Here is a 13,633-nt window from a genome sequence, read left to right on the forward strand (position 1 = left end):
CAAGGCTGGACATGGTCCACTTCCCTCTCCAGACCTCTCCTCTCCTTGGCTCTGTGACTCACGAGGTTGAGTTAAATGACCTCTATCTGCCTTACCTGGCAACCTGCTCCTGGTTTCTGATGGGTCTGGCTGAGTGAAGACACAGGCAAGAGACCGGAGAGTAGCAGGTGTTTTTATCCTGTCCCCTCCCTGCAGCGCTAGAGGCTGGCAGAGGACACCCTCCTCCCACCACACCCAGCTCCTGTCAAGAAGCCCTTTCCTACTGCTTCAGACGTCTGAACACGGCTCTCTCTTCTTCAGAAAGACCTCTTGCCCTCTCAGGCCTAAGGGTGACAGTGGCCTATCAGGGCTGCTGGTCCTTGAACATCTCTGCCTCGTCTCCTAGCCCCACCTGTGACTCTGTAAACAGTCCCGTCATTAAACTTCCTTCATCTGTTTTGAGTGTGCACCTTTTTCCTGCCAGAACACCAATACACATTTATAAGAAGAACCATTCTGCATTTCACTTACAAATATTTAAAACATCACTTTTCGTGTACAGTTAACCCTTGAACTACATGGGACTGAACAGTGAGGAGTCCGCTTACAAGCAGACTTTTTAAAAAGTTTTTACTTAAATTCCAGTTAATATACAGTGTAATATTAGTTTTGGGAGTGCCATATAGTAATTCAACACATCCATACATCACCGGCTCCTCACATGTGCCCTTCTTAATCCCCTTCACCTCTTTCACCCATCCCCCGCCCGCCTCCCTTCGGGTAGCCTCAGTGTGTTCTCTGTAGTTAACAGTCTCTTTCTTGGTTTGCCTCTTTTTTCCCCCTTTGCCCATTTGTTTTGCTTAATTTCTACATGAGCGAAAAAATCACATGGTATTTGTCTTTCTCCGAATGACTTACTTCACTTAGCATAATACTCTCTAGCTCCATCCATGTAGTTGCAAATGGCAAGATCTCCCTCTTTTTTATGGCTGCGTATTTCACACACTACATCTTCCATTTTTCCTCCTCGTATCCAGGGTTAGAGTTGGGGCCAGCATGAGGGTATGTGCCTAATATCCTGCAATTCAGAGACTTCTCTAGAGGGTTATGGTTAGGGGTTAGGGTTTGGGCTAGCGTATGTACCTGATATTCTATAGTTCAGAGATCTCGCCAGAGAATGAAATCCCAGACTTCTGCTTGGGCAGGAAGAGACATGCAGCCATCTACTGGGCTGAGGCAAGAAGGGATCTGGGGCTCTAAATATGCTTTAATAGGTACTCAATTTTTCTTTCTGTTTTTATCTTTACCTTTATGTCCATTTTCAGAAATACCACCAATTCTTAAATATTTGGGGGTCTTCTCCAGAATAACTGGGCTGCTTCTCAGCTTTTCTTATCATGTGTTCAGGAACCCACTTTCCAGATCTAGGATTAGGGTTAATGCTTAATATCCATGTGTGGACTCTTTTTGATAAATACAGTACAGCACTGTAAATGTATTATCTCTTCTTACGATTTTCTTAATCACTCTCTTTTTTCTAGCTTTCTTTTTTGTAAAAATAAAAAAATATATATTTTGTCTATAATATATATATGTGACATATAATATGTATTATATATAATATATAACATACAAAATAAGTGTTAATAGTTTATCAGTAAGGCTTTCAGTCAATAGTAGGCTACTTGTAGTTAAATTTTGCAGAAGTCGAAATTTAAAATTTACATGTGGATTTTTGACTGCATAGGGGGTGTCAGCACCCCTAATCCCTACATTGTTCAATGGTCAACTATACTGAATGTTTAATCTCTTTGTACAACTCCAAATACAGAAGTCACAGAGGAACAAAAGAATAGATAACAAAAATCATGGGCCACCTTTGGGGCTCCTTACTTTTTCTGGTGAGAGGTGGTGCGCCTGGTGCAAAAGACAGCAATGACAACAACCACCACAATGGTGACAACGCCAACAGAAACAATGATGACCAGCAGCATGCTACTGTCCAAGGGAGAGGTGGGGCTTCCATGCGGGCTGTTACTACCTGTAGAGGGAAAACCGGTATGTCTGTTAGAGTTCGAGAATTCCAAAAATGCATACACTCAGAGTATGGAAACTTCATGTGAGAGTCTCTGTAATACACTCATTGCCTTGGATACAAGTGTCTCATGCAATCTGCAGAGCCAAGTTTATGTACTATGTACAGTTCTTAACACAGTGCCTTGCACAAAGCTGGTGTTTAGTAAAGGCTTCCTGAATTAAACTAAACATTATACTTGGACAAATAAAGGGCCTACCCCGCCTGGTATCTTATGTTTTATTATGCATAAATTTGTCTTATAAAGCACCATTTGTAAATCACTTAGATCATGACTTTCAAAAGCATTTAAAAAATGTACATTCAGAGAAAGCTAAGTTCTTCTCCACATTCAGATGTCTGAGATCACAAAAACTACTTAAAAAATAGTCTGGAAAAAAAAAAGAAAAATACAGTCTGCTTTTCTAAATATAGTCTTTGCAAAGTTAATTCTCTTAATCAGTTTCAGGAAAAAGTAGATCTGTACATATGCATTAGTTTGACAAATATTTACTGAGTAGTTACTATGTGCCAGGCATTGTTCTAGGTACTAAGGATGCAACAGTGTACAACAAAGATACGACTGCTGGGGTACAGGCAGAAAATAAACAAGAAATTATTAGTAATAATTGCTACGAAAAAAATAAAATGAGGGGATATGATACAGAGTGGGTGGCTATTTTAGACTGAGTGGTTGGAAAAAACTTCTCTGAGGAAATGTTATTTGAGCTGAGATTTGAGTGGCAAGAAAGATCCCACTATGTGAAGATCTGGAGGAAGAAAAGAGAGACGGAACAGCTAACGTAAGGATCCTAAGGCAGGAATGAGCTTGGCATATTCAGGGAAGAGAAAGGCAGCAGTGTTGCTCAAGCAAGGGGAGAGAAGCAAAGTTAGAGGGAAGAGAGTGAGCAGGAAAAGACAGAGATGAGTGTACAGAGGCCAGATCATTGAAGACCCTGAGGAAATTTAGCTTTTCTTCTTTTTCTTCCTGTTATTATTTCCTCGTTGCTGATAGGATGAGGGCCGTTTTGTATCAAGGCCTTTTGTAATCTAGCTCTATTCTAACTCTTGCTCTTCCATTTTCTGAAACACATTTCTTCCCTTCCCACCTCATTATAAAAGCCACACATGCTCATATATAAAGCATGGGAAATCCCACCGCACGGTTCTGACTGCCGTAGACAGCTGACGCCTTTCTTCCCAGCTATTCTCTCTCTCCTGTGCAACAGTCAGAGCTGCACAAGAATGGATGGGCTGCCTTACCAAGTAATGAGTATTTAGTTTCTAGAAGTGTTTGAGAAAGAATCTTTCTACAAGTCTGGGAGACTGTGGAAGAAATTCCTAACATGAAGCTATGGCTTGGGAATCTGTGTTTTAGGAAAGCCCTTCAAGTGATTCCCAAATACAACCCTGGTTTATAAACTTTCGATCTAATTCAAGGTGTACTTATAGTGGGAACCCCTTCCATAACTGCATTAGCTGACCTCCCAACTTCTGATCGTATGGCTTTTATAGGCTACATCTAAGCACAGTGCTAAAATCTGGGCTGATTTAGGACGGCTTGAGAATTTCTTTTTCTTCATTTGGTTTGTTTTTATTCCTCATTTCTGAGAAAAAAAGTAAGCAGATAAACAACTTAAATTGTACATACTGACCTTTAATAAAACAACATTTTTACATTTGGGAAAGACTACAGAACTAGGGGCCAATAAAGTTAGACTATACTGGGCCTTTACCTAAAAATCTTTTATTAAGAGCAGTGCTGAGTTATTGGGCAGGGTGTGTGGTGGGGCAGGCCCTGCACTCGGAGCTGGGGAGCTGGGGCGCGGAGGTGAGCAGAGGTGGTGGCAGCAGCTCTCCCCTGCCAGAGATGAATTCCCACTTAACTGCATCTGCCCTCTAGCTTCTGAGAGGACTGAAAGCTCCCATCGAAGACAGAGTGAGAGCGAGCTGCCGAGGGAGCAGGTCCTGCCAGGGACATTATGACAGGCCATTTCTCAAGCCTCATATGGGCTACTGCAACAGCTGCTTAACCACTCTCTCCGACTTCATTATCTCAGCCCCAAATCATTCTTCATTCACTAGGGTCGTAACAGTCGGTACTCAAGAAACAGAAATCACAGCTCACCCGTGGTACAAGGTGTCTTACATGAGCTATGAGCAGATGAAGCCCACATTTCGAAGCCCACATTTCGCAGCAGTGGTACCTGAGCTTCTGGGAGGCTGGTTCTAACCTCTCACCTCGTCTAATGTGAGAATCTCCAGCCTGCCTCCAGGCAGTGTGATCCCTGGAGAGAGCCGGCTGTTTTTGGCTCCCATGCATTTGCACGTGCTGTTGGTGCTTCCTGAAATTTTCAACACTCCCCGCCCCCGTGACATTTAGCCATCTTCCACGCATCCTTTCATATCTGGGTCAGACTTCCCCTCTTCTATGAAGCTTTCCCTTTCCAGTTGCTTTGTTATTCACTGCTTTTGCTCCCATACATAGCCTATTACATAGAACATGAACCTTCATAAACATGGGTGAATGAATGAATGTATAAATGAAAGACAAGGAAACAACTGCTTTCCTCACAGCCTTGAATATTATAAAGTGGACTGCACATAAATACAACACACGCATCCCAGCAGGAAAGTGTGACAGTGGAAACGTCACAATCAGGAGTCGGAAGCCCTGGATTTTGGTTCTAGGACTTCCATAATTAGTGGGTGGGTTCAGGCACATTACTTCTCCACTGAGTCTCTCTCTTTTTTTTTATTGAAGATTTTTATTTTTATTTATTTATTAGACAGAGAGAGAGATCATAAGTAGGCAGAGAGGCAGGCAGAGAGAGAGGGAGAAGCAGGCTCCCCATTGAGCAGAGAGCCTGATGTGGGGCTCGATCCCAGGACCCTGGATCATGACTGGAGCCGAAGACAGAGGTTTAACCCACTGAGCCACCCAGGCGCCCCTCCACTGAGTCTCTTAATGTATAAAATGGGAATATCTGTTCTCTGTGCTTTACAGTGTTACGAGGATCAAATATAATTTCAGGTGTGAAAGTAACTTATAAATAGTAAAGTTCTGTAGAGAAGTAGGTGCCATCATTTAAGGCCTTAGAAGGCACCAGCTCTTAAGCTGGCTAGGAGAGTGGGAAGAATTTTTTAGAATTCCCAAATTAAAACACTGTGGTAAGCAGTGTGGAGAGAAAGTCATGAAGCATTTCTTTGGCTTATTCTAGGTGATAGATAATCCCATTAGAGGGTTTATTTTTGAGAACAAGATTCTAATTCTTTTCTAGAGGCAGGCAGTGGGCACAAAGGAAGACTCATTTGTTTAGAACTAATCTTACTTTAACTTGGGTGTGGGGGAAATGATCTTATTTATGGATCTTATTTATGGATCCTTATTTATGGATAATGAATGGGTTTACAGTAGTTTAGCAGACTTTTGCCAAAAAATGCCTAAAGTTAATTCTACTGAATAAAAGAAAATAGGTTAACATGGTATAACCCACCACAGAGAAGCTACAAAAGACATTTCGAAATTCAAGCAAAACCATGTCATGCCCACAGTGGGGCAAAAAAGCTTTACCGCTCATTGGAGGTTTGTAGTCGGATCCTAGGTCTGGCAGCCGGCTTCCTTTTCCTGCAGACCCTGAGGCTGAAGGAGAAGAAATCATGTCAGTAATGACCTAAGCCTTTGGTGGGATGAGTCCACTTCACAGCTAGTGAGTGTTTTCTACAAAAAAAATATTTTCAGTCTACTCTGTCCATGAGGAAATGAAGTAGCACATAAACAACAGGGCACAAAATGGGCTGTGCAAAGCAAACTAAGGTATAGCTTTCTATGCAATGAGGCATCTGAAAGGCTGACCCCCTTGGGCCATGGCTGTATCTAGTGTGGAGACTGCCACTTGCTGTTCACATGGTGGAACACACCCATTTCTCTCGCCCAGGGAACAGTTCCTGCAAGACCACTCAGAGCACTTATGGCAAAAGTAGCTTCTCTCAGAAAAGGAATCAAGGGACCAGTTAGGTTGACTTCTGCGTTATGGAAGTGGACTTTTCCAAAGGACCTGGCTATGTTGTTCTCCTAGTAGGTGTCAGTAGTGTTTGGATCTTCCCCCCAAATTATAAAGCTGCCTTTTCCAATATAAGGATACCCTAAGCAGGAGCAGGAAGGTATGTGGAAATTCAAATCAGGTTCTTGGTTCCTGCTCAGTTACCCAAATACCCAATGATGGAAAAACAAAGTCCTCCCTCTTGTTGCTCACCAAGACACTGTCTCCTAATCCACTGTCATAAAATACAATGAATGAGGCTGCTGATCTTGGGCTTGGGACCACCTCACAAACAGACTTCATAAAACACAAAGATCAGGTTTTTTTTAGTAATCTGTATTCTTGGTCCTGAATTTTATTCTTCAGATTTATAGGAAAAGTTGCTTGGGTAAAGCAAATAGAAGGAATCCGTTCCCAATACAGCAAAGGCATTCGTCAATCCAACGTTTGGATTCCTCCTGGAGAAGGTTTGAAAGAACTGTGAAGTCAAAGATGCTCACGGTTAACAGAGCACACTGCCTGCACTTGAATACTGGTCTACCACGTACTTGACTTTCGGCAAGTTATTTATTATTCTTGAGTCTTAGTTTCTTCATCGCAGAACAGCAATAATAATGGTATCTACTTCACAAAACTGTGTTGAGGATTAAATGGAAATTTACTCCTATAAAATATTCTGAATACTGCCTGACACACCAGCAAATGTTCAACAAATGTTAGCTACTATTATCACATATATAATAAAGTTTTAGGGAAGAACATCGCCTTTCCCTTTGCAGAGGCATAGAGCATGAAGCTTCAGAAAACACTTATAATTATTTCTACAAATAAAGCTTTACTACAAATACGCAAACTAGATGCGTTTCTATAAAACATTACAGTTAAATGTCATATCAGAGTTGGACTAAATGAAAAATTAAAATCTGAACATTTTTGTATGTAGTTCACTTAACAGAATAAATACAGAGATGAAAACAATGTTTTCTGTTTCCAGAAGTTCAAAACTCCCAAAGGAACAGAAGTTGTTGCGTACCAAAAAGGGCATACTAAACTCAGTCCCTGATCCTTTTTCTGTTGTCCATACTTGTTCCTTCATCCCTGACTTCCATGGCCATGACTGCTCCCAAATGGTCCACACCGTATATTAGGGGTTCAGCTGTTCTTTTCACTGGGATGAAGTCTAGCTGGAGGAGATGGCTTAGCCCCCATGAGGCTCTTCAGACTTAAGTGTGCTTCCTTTTCAGGGAGCCCACATGTGAGCCCAACTATCCAGAGTATCATGTTATGTAAATAATTGCCAAAGAGTATATTTTGCCAATAAAATGGTTGGTTTAATTCCCCTATTTCCCAGCATTTTTTCTTTTAAATATAACCTATGAATAGAAATTCCAAGGAGTAACCAAACACCAAAAAGAACTACGGGTAAAGAATTTTAAAGGCCAGAGGAGTGGCACAAGCAAGACTCTGGCTTATCCAGTGGGGAGAAGAGTGGGGGAGAACAACGAGCACATTTTACTCCGTGTGCACACAGTATAGTTACTTTCCTGTTCTCACACTTGAGTCAAAATGTCCACCATCACTAGGGTGCCTTACACATACACACATCCAACATACAACAAAAGACTCATTGAGTGCAAATACATTTCCAAAGCACTGAAACATGCAGCCTCAAGTCTGACTCTTCCCTGCCATTAACAAGATCCAAAGATGACTTTTTTCTTCTTCTTTTTTTAAAAAAATCTTTTAATAAAACATTTTATTAAGTAATCTCTACATTTAATGTAGGACTCAAATTCACAACCCCAAGATCAAGAGTTGCATGCGCCACCAACTGAGCCAGCCAGGCACCCCAAGACTTTTTATTTCTAAAAACTACTCTTAAACCTTGAAAGCAACCATCAACTTTACTTCCACTGCTCTCAGTATAGTGAACAGATACCAACTTTAGCTGACTCCTCAGAGATGAAAACCACAGTCCAGTTACCTCTTCACCATCTCAATTACAGTGGAAAAACCATGCTGACAGACAATTTCGAGAATGGTGACACTGAGGCCTGTACTTTCTAACTTTCCATTTTAAATTGTTTCTATCTCTTTTAAAATGAGCAGATGTATTTAAGGGAAGAAACAGAAAAAGAGCTCTGAGTTAAGCTTATTTAACAGAATAAATAGTACTAATTTTGTCACAGATAATCACACAACTCAGTAGGGTAAACGCGTAGCTTCTTGGTCGGGGGCAGAGGAGGAAAATAGGGTATCTGCGGAATTTCATTACCACTTTTCATCTAGAGAAACTAATGCAATCCTAGATGCTACGAGTATGACAAACTGGTATGCTTGCTGTCATACTGGTCCAAATGCCTATCATGGTTACAGAATTTTGATATCATAGCACAGAGGACAAAGGGACCCACACTTAAGGCCAATCTCGTACAGCTGCAGAACTCCATTTACTCTCCTCAGTTTCCCCCCATTTAGCTCCTAAGTCAATTCCCAGCTTTTCAGATACCCCAAGTGCCACAAACATGGACTCAACTCCACTTTGGCCAATGAATAATGTGGATTTTAACACACAGTACTGATTTTCAGGGGAAAAAAAAAGAAACAAAAACAACAAAATGCTAGTAAGAGTAGGTCACAAAAGAGAGGAAAGGAGAGAGAGGCCATCTACTGATTTACCTTGATCATTAGGCATTTTATCAGAGGAGTCCGCTAACAGGCCAAGCACAGGGGGAGAAAAAACAAGAGCAAGGATCACAAGCTTTGAAGGTGGGACAAGCAGAATTTTTAAAGGAAAAAAAACAAAACCCCACAAACTTCCAAACAAATGGAGTCTTAGTTTCAGTACTAACAGAAAAGAAATCCATACATGGTTTCCACATTTCCACAGACTCAGTCCCCAACTAACTTTATTCCTAGGCTCACTTGGTTCAGTACTTTATCTTCACTGTCTCATCTAGAGTTTTCTTCTTTCTCTCCACAAGTAAGACTTTCAGGTTAAGAGCCTGCATGTGTTGAAAGGGAAACGTCCATCACAATAATATGCTATTACGCTACCTGAGAACCAAGAGCATCACATCTGATCTGACTGGTAAAAACTCTGAGATCACTGCCATTCACCTGCCCTGAACAGCCTTGTATGTGACACGGTTAGCCCAGTAGCCTACGGAGCACTGATTTGGTGGTCAATGGGTGGGTGAGGGATTATTTTGAGGTAAATGTTCACACTTTAGCTCATAAGCTCACCATCAGGGCTTCTTATATTCTCCATAGTCTCTATATGCTAAAGTGATAGGTGCAAGCATGGCCCCACTAACGAGACAAGGAATAAAACGCTGTTTAGTGGAGCTTTACCTTTAGGTGTTCTGAACTGGACAGCTTCAGACATGGGCCCCATGCCCTTTGAGTTTCGAGCTTGGATTTTGAAGTAATACGGTGTGTCAAGTGTTAACTCTTGTATCTGGTGAGTCAGCCTGTTTCCCACAACAGGCTCAATAACCCAGTCATGTATCTCTGCATTCACATCCGTACTATAATATATGATGTAACCTGTCCAAAGGAGGAAATGAGAAAAGATATCTTATTCCTGCCTTTTCTTTTGGAATCAGTAAGTCAATAAAGACATATGTTATAGCATATACAAATAGAGAACCAGTTACTGAATAAAGACCAATAGTAAAATGCATTCAAAATGCTACACTAAACATCATATAGAGAAAAACCACAATTTCAACACTGCCAGGCTGTAAGTTAACATCTGTATCAGCAGTTGAAGCAATAAAAGTAGTTATAATAATAAAATAGGGTTAAGAACTCTCAGAAACTAAGAAATATAGGGAAAACAATTCAATCACTTCAACGTCTTAATGTTTGAAAAATGTACCCACCAAGGGTCTACGATTAAAATAATACACTTTTGAAAACCGACACTGGCCCAGTGTGCTGTTTTAGCTCTCACCAGTATGATTTCCCAGGAGAAAAACTCTGGCAGACCTGGGAGGTGTGGGCTGTACCTTTTACTAAAGCTCTCCCACACTTGGGAGGGAGTGAAGCCACAGTGAAACATGACCCGAGACTCCCACCAGGGGGCACTCACTCTCCATGGTCGAGGCAAGAAGAGACAACTACATGCCTACCTGGATTACACAGTGCAAAAATGTCCTGGTTTTTAAAGACACAATAAAATGTAATCCAAGTCAAGTCATGCTTCATTCTTTTATAGAAGAGGCAAGATCAAAAACCTAAAAAATGGTACAGATACCTTATGGGAAGGAATTCTAACTGAAAGTCGAAGCAGAACAATATTAAGAAATGCTTTCAGGGGCACCTGGGTGGCTCAGTGGGTTAAAGCTGCTGCCTTTGGCTCAGGTCATGATCCCAGCGTCCTGGGATGGAGCCCCGCATTGGGCTCTCTGCTCAGCAGGGAGCCTGCTTCCTCCCTTCTCTCTCTGCCTGCCTCTCTGCCTACTTGTGATCTGTCTGTCAAATAAATAAATAAATAAAATCTTTAAAAAAAATGCTTTCAGTTTCCTTATTCATCCTTATTCATTCCTTATTCATGCATTTGGCCCCCTTATTCATACAAAGGAACATCAGAAAGCAAATGCCTGTTCCTTAGGTTGTATCCTAAGAAGCTGCAGCAACACAGAGCAGAGGTTCCAAGGGGAATAATTAACAGCTAAGTCCAGTCAGGCTTTCCTCCCTGATAAAGTTGAGGAAAGCATAGTGTCCTCTACTGTGGAAAGTTCTCTGGAAGACCAAGGAAAAATTCCAGGCCCCTTCAAAGACCTAGGCAGATTCAAACTTCTAACTCTAGTGTTAGAGCACAGGAAGCTGAAGTAGCAGGCCTGGGGGAAAAATGGAATTAAAAGTCCAATGGGCTTTTTGGGGCTTCAGATTCAAAGAGTTGAATCTATATTTACTGGGTATTACCCTGTAGAATCAGGCAGGGTCTTTAACTCTAAAAGTCATCTACAGAGGCAGAGAAGAACAGCTTTTCTGCTGAAAATAAATATGACCATAAGGCTCCACTGTAGCCAAAGACTGTCTAATGTAATATCGCCCATCACACTTCCACATAGTGAGTCGGAACAATCAACTAGCAATTCATTTTTACATTACTATGAGCAAACAGCACCCCCTAGGTCCACTTTCAAGGATCACCCTGACTTTCTGAGTCTCATAAAATGATCAAGCCAACGTTTGGACTCCCACTTCTTCCAACCACACAGTCCTGGGCTGGAGTGCTTCTGCCCAGCAGAGAACAGATACACACTCAAAGGCATCTTACCTGTAATTTTGCCATTGGCTTCTGAGGGAGGTTGCCAATTTACAATTATGGTCCTGGGTTTTCCCTCTTTACTCACAACTGTCACATCCTTGGGTGGAGAAGTAGGAACTACAAAATAACAAGACTGTCAATAATTCTTGTCCATTCCAGTTTCATTCACCATTTCTGCAACACTTTCCTTTTAAAAGGTGCAATAAGAGGTGTAGGGCAAAAAAGCTAAAGCCTCCTGGCTCAAAGAACTCATAGTCTGCCTATAACTAGATCCAATAAAAAGAAGAATATGCAAAGTACCAAAGAAAAACACACCATACTATGAGGCTACAGAACTGTCACCTTGGGCTGGAGGTCAGGAATTTATATGATTCTTACGTAGGGATATCAAAAGACCTTTGCAGTTATAGATACCAAGTATCTATATTATACCAGGCATTTTATAAATAGTATTTCACTTAATATTTGTGGCAACTGAAAGGCAATTTGCCACTATCCCTGCTTGACAGATCAGGGCATTGACGATGAAAAAAGTTATGTAATTTGCTCAAGATGACATTCTGTTCCACCTCCCCATATCTGGATTATTTCATTAGAATATTTTCAAGTGTAAAATAATTTTCTCTTTCACTTATAGTTGGCTCTCCAAACAAAATATAATCTGTGAAACCCCCTATTCCCTCAAAGGCTAAATGAGTGATAAATTGCTGTTTTTAAGTTTTCACTCTCAACTATTGGGATTATTGCTCTGAAATGTAAAGCTACTTATGAACCACCACCAATAGAATAAAAACAATACTGCATTTCTTGTATTTCCATGTTATGGATCTCCATATAGGATAACTTTTAATGTACTAGTAGAGAAATGAGTAAATTAAGTACATCCTCAAATTTACTCTTCCTAAAATACTGGGATTTTCCTAGCATAAAATGGAAGGAAGCCTGGTGAAATGCAGGCATCCTGAGAGAATACATACCATTATTTATTAACTAACGGATTGGAATGAAGCAAAAAGATATTCTTAAAACTAGCAAAGACGGCAAACTCAAACTCAAGGTCTATTTAAACTTTTTTTGTTATTTCTAAGCTCTCCAGATGCAATCCTTTTCTCTGTAGGAAGTCCATCAACTGTGCAGGAGACACAAAACCATTAGGGCCAGGCCCAGTCTGGAGATACTTGGCAGCTCCACTTTTTCATATTTATATATAGGCGAAAAAAAGCCATAGAAGGAAGGGACAGAGACACCTGATGGTTACACATAAGCCCATGCTAGAAAAAGTACAAGAGGGAGAAGGGCAGGCCTACGAATGAGCAAAAGGCAAAGAGAACTGCAAACTTGGATGGCCTGCTTTCCCCTTAATTTGCTTCAGTGTCTTTTATCTTTCATGTTTACTTACAGACAAAATCCCTTAGGCTGCCCCAATGGGATTTTAGCAGATACTACTTATAAGAAAGCTGCTAGGGCAGCTTTGGGGTTCCCTGGTAAAGGCTCTAGCCAGCCTGGCGTTGGCAGCTGGTCAAGAGCAGGTCACTTCACGTTTCTTCTACCTCAATTTAGCAATAAAGCGGGATTAATGACATTAATCCTTTACATCTGCACAGTGCTTTCTTACTGCCAGCTGCTTTCTCATCTGCTCATTTTACCTTACAAGAAGCCTATAGGGTAGGAAAAGCAGATGTTATTATCGCCCCTCTTTTACAGGTGGAAGAAACGATAGGCTGGATGATTTACTTGTGACTTACGCAGTCAGTATTTGGTTGACCTAGGACTGAACTCAAGTCCCTTGAATTCTAAAATCTAGCACCCTTTGCATTCTATCATCCCATTATTTGGTAATGTTCTTGTTCAGTGATGAAGAAAACATAATTCATCAGCTGGAAAAGCAAACACGGAACTCCAGCTGTGCTGTTCACTATGTTCTGTAAGTGGGTTAATTCACACCCTTGATTCTTTCCTTAGGTAGTAGAAGCAGGTGATGAGAAGTCTCATGACTAGGAATGTGGCCCAACACTAGCCTTTCTTCCACTGGCTTTCACGTCTTACAAAGAAAAGAAATGCCATGTATTAAGATTCAGACAACACATACCAAACTCAAAGGTGGTCCCATGGGCTGTCATACTCCATGTGCTTGATCTTCGACCTTTGGTCACCATCACAGAGAATTCATACAGTGTATTTGCTTTTAAACCAGTCACCAAGTAACTTAAAGTGGTTGCATTTGCATTCTGGAAGTACAGGAATCAAGAACTTTAT

The 13,633-nt window shown here is 41.1% G+C and overlaps 1 protein-coding gene across 3 annotated transcripts in view; it reads right to left on the reverse strand.

Annotated features, from left to right (window-relative positions):
• NEO1 (neogenin 1) overlaps window positions 1-13,633 on the reverse strand; it is a 240,935-nt gene that overhangs the window by 17,704 nt on the left and 209,598 nt on the right. For all 3 annotated transcript variants that reach the window (XM_080808312.1, XM_080808313.1, XM_080808311.1), the window contains exons 18-22: window positions 13,467-13,605; window positions 11,387-11,494; window positions 9,451-9,645; window positions 5,628-5,696; window positions 1,873-2,020 (exon numbers count right to left, since the gene is read on the reverse strand). In XM_080808312.1, coding sequence (XP_080664438.1) covers window positions 1,873-2,020; window positions 5,628-5,696; window positions 9,451-9,645; window positions 11,387-11,494; window positions 13,467-13,605 — 659 coding nt within the window. The remainder of the gene's footprint in view (window positions 1-1,872; window positions 2,021-5,627; window positions 5,697-9,450; window positions 9,646-11,386; window positions 11,495-13,466; window positions 13,606-13,633) is intronic.

This window comes from Martes martes (assembly GCF_963455335.1).
Source record: "Martes martes genome assembly, chromosome: 7".
NCBI lineage: Eukaryota > Metazoa > Chordata > Mammalia > Carnivora > Mustelidae > Martes > Martes martes.